This window comes from Phascolarctos cinereus, unplaced genomic scaffold (genome assembly GCF_003287225.1).
Source record: "Phascolarctos cinereus isolate Bilbo 61053 unplaced genomic scaffold, phaCin_HiC Scaffold_726;HRSCAF=1367, whole genome shotgun sequence".
NCBI lineage: Eukaryota > Metazoa > Chordata > Mammalia > Diprotodontia > Phascolarctidae > Phascolarctos > Phascolarctos cinereus.
Window position 1 is genome coordinate 308740364 of NW_027556098.1, and position 13795 is coordinate 308754158.

The following is a 13795-nucleotide window of genomic DNA, read 5'->3' on the forward strand; positions in this document are numbered from 1 at the left end:
GAGGGTGGGAGAGAGCGAGAGTGAGAAAGAAAAACAGAGAAGGGAGGGAAGGAAAAAAACCAAATGAACAGAAAGGAGGAACACAGTAGTGCATTTCCGGGGCTCTACTGCTAGCGATCTTGGCGACATATAAGTTCCCAAGAAGAAAGTCAGGACCTGAACCTTGACTTTCCTCTCTCAGGCTGAGGAGATAAAGAGTCCATAATGAGATTAAAAGGATCACTTGGTAACATTAATCTTTTTTATTAAGAAGACAGATATTTTATAGTACTTCTTTTTTTTTGTAAAAATGGTATACATGAACCAATACAAAATGCGAATGGGAACATAATGGATATGGAGTTTCTTACACTGTAACATCGTCCATGTACACCTTAAAAACAGAACTGGCCTAAGGGGAAAAGGAAAACGTCTGTGTGACTAAAGAACAAGCTTATTTGGCATCAATTATACATCCTTCATTATTTTATATTCCTTTAAAAAACACAAAAAAACAAGTTTGTTCTTTCTTCACTCTGAAAAAAAAGTGAGCGACCTGTACAAAGTAATACTCAACAATACATTTCAAACAGTGCACTGTATACTTAAGAAAAAATACATAAACCAATATACAACTAAAATCCAGAATTTCCTGTTTTTGCTTTGTTTTATTTATTTATTTTCCAATGTGTGGGGCCTACACTTTGCAATCTACCTGAGACGGAAAACACCAATCAAAACACATGAACCTGAGACATGTCAACATTGTAAGTCATAGAGTTACATCAGTAACACTGCACTACTGTACACTTTTCAAAACAGAAAGATGGGTAGTTCCAAAAACGAGATGCCAATTCTGTAAGTGACGTTAAAAATAAAAATAAAAATAGCAACAGCAACTGAAATAAAAAAAACAACCCTCTTACAACATGCTAAATGGTTCTCACCCTCTGACAACGGTTTTCTACTGTCAGAACTGGTGCTAGAGGCTCTGAGAGGAGCCACACGCTATAAAATTCACTGAAAAAAGGGTTATTTCTGATGGATCTTTTGGACTTGGTTAAGTGTTTAGGACTAGGAGGGGGTAAACACAAAATACTGCTCAATAATGGGTTTTCTTTTATATATCAGTCCGTTCCCAAAAGGCCCCCATACTGCCACGGTTCTTTCAAAGGTTGAAAGAAAGACAAGAAAAAAAAATAAACACGGTCCAAAATTAACAAAAAGTTGACACTTGTTTTTTTCTTCTCTTAAATAAATCAGCGTAAGTTTTCCACATAATATAACAATAGTAAAAATGCATCTTGCAAAATCCAAAATTACTCACTGAAAATGTTATATAATATATATATTTATATATAGATCTATCTTTTTTGATGCCATCTTTCCAATAGGACATTTTTCTAGAGTCTGGAGCCTTACCAAATTATATGGTTATAAGAGTTTAGTTTTTGACCTTCGGGACCATTTCTTGATTTTCTTGAAGTTTCAATGAAAATCCTCACATTTCTTTAAAAAACAAAGTCACTGGTAACTTTACTTCCCTTACTTTCTCCCGAGGCTCCCCATCTAAGACGTGTTCAAGGTAACTTATTTTTAGTAGCTGTGCACTACGGCTACCATCATGCAAGGATCAGTAATTTTTTGGCAGATGGTTCTTAAGGCTGAGGAAAGAGGCCAAGGCTAGCGTATGAAAGGTAAAAAGATAAAAACACTCACATTTGAGTTTTGATTAAGTAACTGAAAACCTCTACATGCTGTTTTTCCACCTCTGCTCTGACCTTTCTAGAACTGAGATCGACAGCAGACCAGTGTGAGAACAATACCGACCCTCCTTTTGTCCCTCTTGCCTTTGTCAAACGGATTCTGAAGAAATGAAAGTTTCATACAGACTCTCGTTGGAAATCCCAGCATGACAAATATCTGTAATATACAGCACATGCAGGCCACATCCTACTGCCTTCCTAACTAAGCACAAAGAGAAAAAAAAAACAAACCAAAAAAGAAAAACCAAAACAACAAACCAAAACAAACCCCAGCCCTGGTCTTTCAAAGTCCTTCACGCACCACACGGACTTGTCTTTTTCCAACAAATTAGTGAGAAGTAAGGCCAATTGGGAAAGGTGGATGGAACCATTTGAAACAGAAATACTCAGAGCAGATTTTTTTTTACTCCCCTCCCCCCTCCATTTGCCCTCTGGTGGCAACTCAAATTTTGTCCACTTGTATAAAAGGAACAGCCCTCACCTGTCACGTCTGTTTAGGGCACTAGAAAAGGAGAAGTCCTTTATGCCCCAAACCTGTCTGGACAGTATGAGGTACCTCTACTGAGCAGTCTACAGACACAGAAGTAAAGACAGATTCAATCTCATTGTGACATACCTCACTTGCAGATAACCCTGTGTAGTAAGCAAGGTCTCTCCGTGGCAAACGGAGAACATTTTCTGAATCACAGTCTAATTTTCTAGTCTTTGCTGCCCTAAGCATTGGGAACATGGGCAACAGTGAAGAGTTTTCATTGTTTGTTCACCCCAACCTTTAGGACAACAGAGAAGAATGGATTATGGATACACTAAATTTCGAACTGTGAAATCGAAACTGTGCTGGTTCTCCTCTTATGAAATTGAGTTTCAAACAGAAAACAGGTGACATTTTGAAAAGAAACAAAAGAAGGAAGAAAGAAGTGGGAATGGGGTCAGGGAAAGTAGGGAAGGAACAAAAATGTCTAACGGATTCCAGCAGGCAAATTTCAAAATAGATGCTACAGAGGAAAAATAAACCCACAGAAAGAAAAACAAGGCACAGAATTTTCTGCAAATGACTCAACTAAACTAAATCCAAGTTTGACTTGGATTTGAAAAAAATAAAAATAAAACAACAACCAAAAAATAAAAAAGAGGTGTCAAACAGCAGAGTGTACTTTATGAAGAACATTTTTACACAGCAAATCCCAGACCTTCCCAGCCTCACACCTCTCCACCCATTCATAAAAAAAAACACACGAGTTGCTCGCAAGTTCCAATATCACTGTCTCTTTATCGTCTAAATAGGGCCAGTTGGACACCTCATTGAAACAAAAAGGCTGATCTAGATGAAGTACTCTTTCTTTTCTTCAGAGTTGTTCTGTCCTCCTTCTGCATTGATTATAGCTGTGTCTGCGTCTGCTGCATCATCGGCTCCTTTGGCTTCATGAGTGAAGTATGTACCTGAAAGATGAAGTGGTAAAAGTACCGTGACTGTCTGATGGCCTCTGTGTAAAGTGGTACAGAGATGGCGACTTGCTTTATGGCCGTCATCAGCCGAAGTGGTGTGCGGGCAGCGGAGGGGAAAAAACAATTGAAGGAAGAAAGGGAGGTGGGTGAGACAAATGGGAATCCGGGGGTTCCACAGGCACCACTCCAACTGAATCGCTGCGATATAATTCAGCAAATGAGACATTAGAGCAGTGATTATGACCAGAGGATGTCAGCAGAAGAAAACGTGAGTGGGAGCTAAAAATGCAGAAAGCTGGAGAGCTGATGAAAGTGTGCACAGAGCGACAGGGAGAGGCACATGTGTATGGCAAACAACTGAGCCAGGGAAGAACAGTTAGCAGATTTATGAGTTAGGGTCCTCTTTATGCTTCTCTGATATAATCTCAACAAAAGTTGCTTGCCTTTATTAAACAGGGATGTGCTAGAATTTCCAGAAGTATGTCTGATTTTTATCCCAATTCTTTTTTGAGACCAGGGACCCAAAATTGAACAATGACATGTAATGATTGTGGTATTCAAGGCAGAATGTCTGTCTTAGCTAGCTGAAGAAAGAACCTTAATTCATGAATCTGCAAGTCAACATAGCTACTTTATAAAGGCAATAAATAAAGCCCTGGGAAACCAAGCCACCTGTTTTCACCAAGAAGGCCCAATGGACTACATACATAAGGTAAAAGTGAGAAGCATTCCCACCAAGGAAGGAAAAGGGTGTACAGGAGGAGTTCAAACCTCTACGGCCACAAAGAAAAGATTCTATTGTGCATTTCTAAGGTTCTTAACAAATTAACAAAAAGTGGCCAATATATAGGTTTTCAAAGTGAAAAACCAGGAGGTCAAATGCAAACATTTCACTCAAGCTTTTTCCTCCACCCTTTCATTCTGGTAATTCAAAGCCCTCTTCCTATGGCCATCCACATTAAGCTTTTCTGTTCAGTCCTTGGCACTAGTCTCTCTAATCTTGGTACTGTGGTTCAAGATAAACCTATGCAGGGCCTGGGATGTGCTCTTCAAAACCAGACTGATTACTGGGGCTAGAGACAGAGGAAAATGGGCGACTTTAGGGAAACCAAATAATTTTAAGCTTGAACCAAGTATTTGGATGCTGAAGGCAGCTGTTTCCTCAGGACTCAAGCTGCCTTTCCCCAGAACCAAATCCTTCAAACACCTAGATTTTAATAGCAAGTGAAAATCCCCAAAGTGCTTGGAAAACACAACCGAGAAGACAGGGGCCGAAAAAGAAAAAGAAGAATAAATTACCAGAAGGGGAGAAGAGGATTAGAGCAGCATGGGGCACAGAGGCGGAGAGTTGGAAGAGATGATTGCACATCCAGATTGCACATTTGATAAGTGTGATGATTAATAGCAATTTAAATCTATTGCACTGATAATTTTAAAAATACATATTTATGTGGTTTTTGGACCAATGGATTTTTTTGACTGTGATGTATCAATCCAGGGAAGTATTTCTTGTTGTGACCAGATTACAAAAAAGCACTTCTGGGCCTGGGAGCGTCCCCATCCACCACCCCACCAGGACGGGTAAACAAAAGATACCATCTTCTCTATGTAAGCTTTATTGGATTTCACACCACACCCAGGATAACTGAAGAGAAAGCAGGGCTACTTTTTAATCCTTAACATGGCACTAAGAATGGACCAGGCAGCACCACCTCTACCAATGCCTTATATAGAGAGAGTATAGATTTGTGGAAGAAGAAGACTGACCACTAATTCCACAGTCTTAATCAGCATCTGCAGCGTTTTCTCCCCATTTCCCTGATTTCAGAAGTTAGGTTGTGTGACCAGGCAAACCAAGCCACCTCTCAAGGACAGAGCAGGAGAGCCCCCAAAGTCAGGGGCTGGGATGGCAGGAACATTTCCCAACCTTCCCCAACACCATGCTTACCTTTATGTCTAGCAAAGTAACGCCCCAAAATGATGAGCAGGCACAGCATGGCAAACACCACCACGGCAACCACTCCGCCAATCACTGCGTGATCCACTGCCCTTATCGAGTTGTCTTCACCTGCACGAGAATCTGTCAAAATCAGAAGAGGAATAGGGATGCAGAGCTTATTACCAGTGGCTCCGAAGCCTCAGCAATGCCGCTTCCAGGGTTACAAGGTCATCTTGTTTTTTAATGGAGAAGTCAGAAAGAACAATTGAGGTGGATCAAGTTACACAGAGGGAACAGACTGACCTGTCCAGTGCTGAACTGAGCTGTTCTCCCCACAAGGCAATTTCGTGATAAGTAGCATTGGGGTCACTAATGCATGTGGAGCAAGCATAGAGAGAGAGAAAGGAAGGAGTGCATGGGGGAAGAAAGAGGACCCGGCTGACGGATCCTGACCTAGCCCAAAATGTCACTCTGTCAATGTCCAGTTGCAGATCCTAATTAAAGAGGCTGACCTAGTAATTTAAGGGCATTTAGAATGGCACCTTCAGACAATAGCATGGGCTGGAGACAAGGAGAGACAGCCCACTTGTACAGATGCTTAATAATATTCTATGCGTAGGCAAGGTAAGGATCTCGATAACCACAGTGGCCCAGAGATAACTCAAGGACACTAAAGCTAAATACAAGTGACATGCCTACTACAGTTAGGATCTATGAGGCAGTAAGCTTCAATCTAAAATATAAAAGCCTATCCCAGAAAAGATAGCAAGGAATAATTGTAGATTGCCACAGACAGTTTTTATTTTATTTATTTAACACCCCTGCATGCAATTAATTTTCTTTTATAAGCATCGCTCCCTCAGGATGTCTTCTTCTGACTGAAGAACGACATGTTTGGCTGGGGAACAGCTCCAAAATGAACCCAGAATGAGCTATGGTGATGTAGGATGAATGTATGGCAGTGTAAACAATTTTAATTTAGGAATGTGGCTACATCACCCCTTGCTGAAATCCTAATGGCACCCAAGATTTATAACGTAGTAAAATACAATTATTCTCCCGTTGATTAATACATTAACATTTTGAAATGGAAGCTAAACCATTGTCTTTTTTTTTATTGAGTCAAGTACGACACCTCCATTAAAATGATTTACTAGCTGTACCTTACAATTTAAGCACAGCAGCAACAGAAACGGTAAAAATCTTTTAACTTTACATGATTTGTGAAGTCATATGTGAAGGATTTACCATTTAAATCTTTCAGTACAAGAAGCACATGGCCTATAAATCTGTTCCCCTTGCAGTCGCTGGACGCCTAAGAGAAATGCATTTCACCAGGAAGACTGAGAGTGCAAATTCAAGTCAATTTTTAAGAAAGATTTATCTCTGTCTCTCTCCAAAGAACAGAGCAAATCTCTGAAGCCTCCACCTCTAATAATATTTGAAGTTTATCGATCAAGTGTACAGATCCGTGACAGCTAAAGGTAATGGTGCTCTTTTGAGCCGAAACCTGATACAACGCTTTCAGCAGGAGGGCATGATTTACACTTTCTATCGATATTTCCAATTCTGCTCCGAGATTAAGTACTGAAGGATGTGGGGAAATAACTTGTGACTGAGGGTTCTATAAAATGCATTTTAATTAAAAGAGTTTAAATTAAATATGAAGTCCTTAAAGTGTTTCATTAAGTTACATTTGAAAGGACCACTAGCAAGGGGGGAAAGAAGCCCCATGTAAACAAAAATACTGAAACCAGAGGCAGCTGCAGGGTTGCCTGGGACTCTAGGATGATGGGGGTTTAATTGGGGAACGGAGATGGGTAGCAGGCAGACTATACTGCAGCCAATTAGCCAGCTCCATCATGTGGGATCCCCCTCCAGTGACACATCTAATAAGCTAAACTTGAAGCATGGTGGTGAGAATCTCCCCCCTCAGCCAAAAGTGTTGCCGACTGCATTTGGTACAGTATTCACTGTCACGCAAGTAATTTCAACAAGGTATGGCTCCACTAGGGAAACTATTTTTGGGGAAAGAAAACATGTTGAAGAAAAGCACTCCTCATGGGACACTATGTCTGCTGAAGGTATGTGCTTTACGCACTGGATACACTCACCCATTCCAAAGATAAGCGGGAGGAAAAAAAAAAGATACTTCAGCTGTGAAAAATCAGAAGTGACCAAAAGGGAGTAAAAAAATCATACAAAAATCAAATGAGGGTTGTTTCCCCCAGGGGAATGATCACAGAAAGGATTCTGCAGTGATGAGAATTAACTCATATCCAACTGCCATGAACTTCAGACACCTTAAAAATTATGTCTTTCAACTCAATGTCTTAGAGATGGGTGGAGACAAAGAAGCCAGATCTTGAAGAGAGTGGAGGATGGTCATATATAATTAAGTGAAGGCCAAAAGAAGCTTCAAGAAACAGCCAAGCCAACCCTTTGAGGGTAAAGTCTTTGGTCTAGATATATCCATGTCTACTGTTATAAGTAAATATACATATATATAAATACATATATTTATAGTATACCTGAAATTTATAAATTAAAAAAGTAATATTTCTATTATGTATAAATGTATATTTATATGTAAATACATACAAATAAATATAAATATATACATAATAATATCATCATAATAATATAAGTTACAAGTAAATATACTTATAACAGTAGACATGGACACATCTAGACTAAAGATTTTACTCACCATCACCCGCTCCCATTCCTGGTAACAATATGTCTTAGGGAGAGAAGCTTTGGGAGGAAATGGGATTTAACCAGAGGTATAATTACTTTAAAACTTAATCATTTGTTGTAAGCCATGCCATGAATGGGCTTACAAATAAATAAGCCTGACTTCCTTCTTTTCCTGTACTTACACACCCTTTCCTCTAATTAAGTAGACAGGTTCTAGTCTGTCTTTTTTTAAAAAAAAAATTTAAGGCATACATATTTTATAGCCATTTATTTATAAGGGTAATCTCTGCGGCTATATTCTGATACCTACTTTGATCAGGAAGCTTACTACCACCAGTTAACCACCAAGACATCTTCCCTGCCTTCATTTACTGTGGACAGACACAGAAGGTTACCAATGTTTAATTTACAGGGAATGCTGTAGGTCATGAGTTCCTCACTGCCTCCTCACTCCCTACTACCACTTCCTTCTCAGGTTTACTGTGGTAGATGATAATAGAGCTGTGCCCAATTCACCTATGTACTCCTTCTGTCACCACTTGGCCTCACATATAAAGGTCATAACTGTTTCCGGACTCATCTTGGTTCTACCCATTTGTTTTCACATATAGAGCAGGGGGAGTTTTTATATTGTTATTGATTGGCTCAGGCAGCATCAGCACGAACTGTTTCCTACCAGAGGGGATTGGCTAAGAACTGTCTAGACCCTGGGACAGCTGCACTCATAATGTGAAACAATATCCTAAGACTTTACACAAAAAAGGCACTTGGGCTTGGTCTAGCCAGGAGGGGGACTAGGGACTGAAGGAAATATAGACTATCAAAGGAAGTGTTTTTATGAATAGCAGCCTGACAGCTCCTTCATCATTCCTGTCAAGAGCTCAGGAAGATTCCTTGAGAAATTACTTTCAGGTGAAAGACTCGAAAAAGTTTTGGCCTTTGCTGTCACCCCCAAATCTGATTCCTGGGGCATTGCCCTTCTCAGGGAGGACCCATCAACTCCAAAATTTCCTGAAACATCCACCTAAAAACATCTGGCTCCCTGTCTGAAAGGTGCAAAAAAGAAACAAATGAGCTGAACTCTTTGTGCTCTGCTACTTTGAAAATGGATATAGGAACTGGGCAGGTCAGTAGGAAGAATAATCTGAATTTCAGGTGAATGGGCAAAGTAAGTTCATCTTTTCATGTTGGATGAGTGGGGTTCACCTTCCTCAAGACCAGAATTGTTCCATCCATTAATTAGCATATGTGCATCCATTGTCTGGAAATCAGATTACTTACCCCTTTATCTAATAAGGCAGAGGGAGTTTCTGCTTGCAATTTGGCCCTAGCAGAAAAAAAATAAACTGCACCAGCGTAGTAGTTTAGCGATGTAGTACAACTGGGCTTGGGAAAGGCTGATCCAAATCACTGCACAGGTGATCTCAAGGTTAAAACAAAAGCAAACATTGGCCCCACAATGTTCATTGAATCTATTTTTGCTGAGAGCCCAATGTGACTGTTGGGAGCTGAGTGCTTGGTGAACCTTTCCAACAAATATCATCACAGGGCTTAGGCATCTCCCTGCCCATATCAGTCACATCTTGGAGTTTTTTCTAAGGCTCTGAGGGCAGCAAAAGTGTCTCTGAGAAAACAGAGGCATCAGGAACTATTTGGTATTCAGGAGTTAGGTCTGCTTAAGACAAGAAGCTCAGAACTTGGCTTCAGGTTAAAGTCTACACCTGCCCATTGAATGCTAAGCTGGTCACAAATGCTTGGGTCAGAGAACCACTAACCACTCGCTCATTTCAACATCTCAACAACTGTCCAGGGAAAAAATTCAAAGGAACTCTTGGGGGGAAGGGAGAGAAAGAACGGTTTAAAAAGCGGCCTATTGTCTTACCTTGGGTCAGGTAACCTGGTCTGACCCTTTTCCCTGTAGGCAGTCAGATTGGGGGAGTTCTTGCCTCCACTGAAAAGGCTGTTAGAAGTTATTTTTTTGTTCCCTGGCTGGGGTAGATGGCAGCGGTGGGGATGGTGGTAGTGGTGGTGGAAGTGGAGGTGGAGGAGGTGATGGTGGCGGCGTCAGGGTGTCTCTCCTCTCTCTCATTACTTGCAAAGATCCTCCCTGATAGGCCATTCTGGCAATCAAGTTGCCTCATCATTGGGACTGTTCAGCAAATGGATGTGGATGTCCACAATCTATAGCTATGGTCTAACATGGGCCATGTGACTTAAGTAGATGCACAAATGTTCTAAGTCTGGGTTTAGTGGTGGATGATGGTAGCCTCTGTTAGAACAGGAAAACCCACCACTTCTCACACAAAAGGCCATATTCAAGCCATCATCTATATAACTAGTAATTGGCCCATGAATACCATCGGCTAGCCACTCGACAATTAGGCTCATGGCCAGAGAAACTCTTTGGTACAAAGGCCTCCAACTCCTCATGTCGCTTGGGGAATTTTTGTGTCAAATCATTTCATCAAAATCACACCAACCTTGACTCCAGTGCAGATGGTTACTCTGAAAAGGAAGGGAGTTGTCTGTGCTTCCTAGTATGGTCAGGTGATATTTAGGGTATGAGGACAAACCACTGTCTTAGTTGGCTTACCTTGACATTATCAAAACTTCTCCAGCTGATAATTTAAAGCACAACCAACCAATTTGTAGAGAGTTATACACTTCACTTACAGACACATATTTGCATTTTTATAAGTTACAAGTTATCTCATCTAATTTTCAAAGGAAACACTTAACGGATGGAGAGATTCTAATGATATTTAGTCCTGCTGCTTCTAATTACTGGACAGATGCCCAGCCCACTACAATGTTGTACATTTACAGCTGAACAGGGAAAAGGTCAGAAATATTGAATTTCTGCAACATTTCTACTATCCAATTTAGTTTATAAAGTTTCTTTTCCCGGGCTGAGATCCTGCTGGACAAGCCAGCTCAATTATAAACTCTTAAAATAAGGGTTTCTAATGGAAATGCTGACTCAAGCCTTGGGGTTATACAGATTAGTCTACCCAGGTGGAAGCTTAATGACTATGATGTCATTCACTACCACTTTGTTGGGGTTGGGGGAGGGGAAGAGAAAATCTCATGCCCCCCCCATGTGAGGGGGAGAAAAAAAAACACCTGACCTTAAAAAATAAAACACTGGCATGGTTGAAAAATAGAGCTAATCATTTCCAGCACCGATTGTGTTTCCCATCTACAGTAACACAAATAAGTGTGTATTCTGAAAAGCACAACTTTATTACTGAAGGGAAACCCACTGAATGGCTCGAGCTGACAAAATGCCACATTATTTGCTAATCCTAATATGTTATTCTTCTTTAAGATTTGCTTTTCTCAGCACCAATTCAATTATAGATGCTACAAATCCTTCTGACATTTAATTCCCTCTTGTCAGAGAGTAGTAAATGTATACAGGACATGCACAGCTTTCCCATTAAGATGTTAATATATATTGGAGCACACTAGCCTCTATACAGCATAACCTTTCTTCTTCTTAGAAGGGTGGGAAGGGAGGAATGAATGCAAGGAAGGAAAGAAAACCAGGAAGGTTTCTGAGTTGCATTGCAGACATCTAGTACTACACTTCAGCTGCATCTATCTCAAATCAATTTAACTATAACCACACTAACATTTCAAAGAAGCTATTTTAAGCGACTTAAAGGAAAACTGTAGTTGATTATCATACCATACTGAGCTCAATTGCCTCCCATTAAAATTATATATACACACACATATATGTACACACTGTGGTCTACAATAGCACCCAAATTCAAAAAGGATGGTGGGTGGAGGGGAGAAGAAATTATTTGACTGATACAACCCAAGAATATTTTCTGAAGAAGGTACAACCTGGAGATGCAGAAAGTATTATGATCCCACCAATCAGAATGGTCTAATATAGTATAAAACAGTATAGACACTGTAGAAAACCTTTCTACCTATGTTTATCTCTGCCTTCTTCCATAAGGCAAGGTAATGCAAATGAAAAACTTCTCCAAGTTAGGGCCATGCCTTATATTTCTTTGAATGTCCACCTTCAGGAAGGGTACTCAATAAACCCTTGTTGAACAGACAATACTAAGAAGCTGAACATGCTTTGGCCTTGGATTTTATAATGGGTATGCTGTTGTTACCTACAGAGTTGATGTTCTTTGTGGTAGTCAGGTTTATGGGGAGTGTTTGGTTAAAGGTGATATTTTATAACTAAATATTAAAAATGTTTTTAAAAAATTGTCAATTCTCTCTCAAATTACTTGAGTTAACGAATTTAACCAACAGCAAAAAGGTTTGTAACAGGATGCAAATCCTCTGTAAAGTATTCTGCATCACCAGGATGACCAAGAGGCATCTCTACACATTAAATAATGAGGACTTAATAGTGGGTTGATACTTTTTAATCATAAGCAGCAGTAAGGTAATGAGAACAGCACTAGAGTTTTCCTTTAAATGAGAGCACATCTGATAAAGAGCATATAGTTAAGTAGATTGTCTCTACACAGATATATCCCACTGGAATCTCTCTTTTACAGAAAGATGTTCAAGTGGACCTTAGGGATTTGGGAGATTCCTGGGAAGATGGGTTAATGAATATGGTGAAGTCACCCCAGAGTAGTGTCCAACCTGTAGAACTGGAGTTCACACTTCGTCTGCCCACCTGCCTTTTAGTTTGAAGGAAAAGTTCTTACTTTATAATAGACTCATTCTTGGCCATGGAGGGAAAACAGCAGCGTGTTGGATTATGCCAAATTGCCATCGAAACCATGAAGTTCATGCTCTATGCAAGTCATATGGTAATAGGCATGGACACAGAACCACTGCTCAAACCTCAGTGCCTTTTATTTATTCAAATAAAGCAACAAACATTTTAATTTTTCCCAACCTGAACATTTTAATATTTCACAAGATGTTTTGCAACCACCTTGGAGGTGGAACAACTTCTAGAGCTCAGGACAATGAATCTGCCAATGAAAAGAAATCAATCCCTTGTTTCCTCCCCACATCCCTGCCAAAGGAAGCAGCAGTAGGCGATATGGGGCGATTATCTTTCCTACCCAGGCAACATCGAATGAAGCCTTGCTGATTTGGAAAGGAACTTCTAAGGAACAATAAATACTTCTCAAAGTGGGATATGACTCCCTAGATTTATAATTTCAAATCATAGTTTTGTTATATTTTTCAAAAATATGGCTAATTCTACAATATAAAAAAGAAAAGAAGGTACAGTTTAGAACTGGAATCCATACCTCAGGCCTTCCTACACAGCCTCCCTCTGGGACTTAAAAAAAAAAAGTCTACCATGGAAATCAGATAGCCTCTGCCTGCCAAACCTGGGTCTCATTCTATGCCAGGGATAATAATGAAAGAAAGCAAGGGAATCTTATGGTCTGTTCTACTAACATAGTACTCGAGTAGCACCTTGCAGAAAGGTTCAGCTGCATTTCAGATGATGGAAAAAAGAAAGGACTGCCCAAAAGAATAACTAAAATCAGACCCTTACGGCCTTCTACGGGCTAAATACCAACATACTCAGTCCCATAATTTGCAAACCAGACCAAAGCCCTTTAAATGTTTCCTTGGGTCAAAAATTAGCATAGGCTAATTTGACAGTTTTGAGCTAATGCTTCCTTTGTATTGTGAAGGCAATACTGGGATTCATTCAGGTTCTTCCTTAATTAATATCATGGTCTGCCAAAGCCATCCAAAGATTTGCTCCTTACCCCTACCTTCCTAATACTTAAAAAAAGCTGCAAGATTTTCCTGGCTTATATTGTATTTTATAGTCTAAGATTTTAAAGCATATTTTAGGGAAATGTGACAAATCTCGAGTTTCTTCTCCATACTTGTTCTTTAAAAGAGAGGGCTGACGGATCTCTTTGTATATGCTAGATGGCCATTCATTCTGGGACATTTTATATATATCACTGCACAACACTGAATGTTCCCTAAAGACCCTTCCATT

The 13795-nt window shown here is 39.9% G+C and overlaps 1 protein-coding gene across 6 annotated transcripts in view; it reads right to left on the minus strand.

The window, feature by feature from the left end:
- Positions 1-227: 227 nt before the first annotated feature.
- The window catches only part of CADM1 (cell adhesion molecule 1), a 364942-nt gene continuing 351374 nt past the window's right edge, over positions 228-13795 (minus strand). For all 6 annotated transcript variants that reach the window (XM_020989718.2, XM_020989717.2, XM_020989715.2 and 3 more), the window contains 2 exons: positions 5140-5271; positions 228-3185 (listed from right to left, as the gene is read on the minus strand). In XM_020989718.2, coding sequence (XP_020845377.1) covers positions 3067-3185; positions 5140-5271 — 251 coding nt within the window. In that variant the 3' untranslated portion in view covers positions 228-3066. The remainder of the gene's footprint in view (positions 3186-5139; positions 5272-13795) is intronic.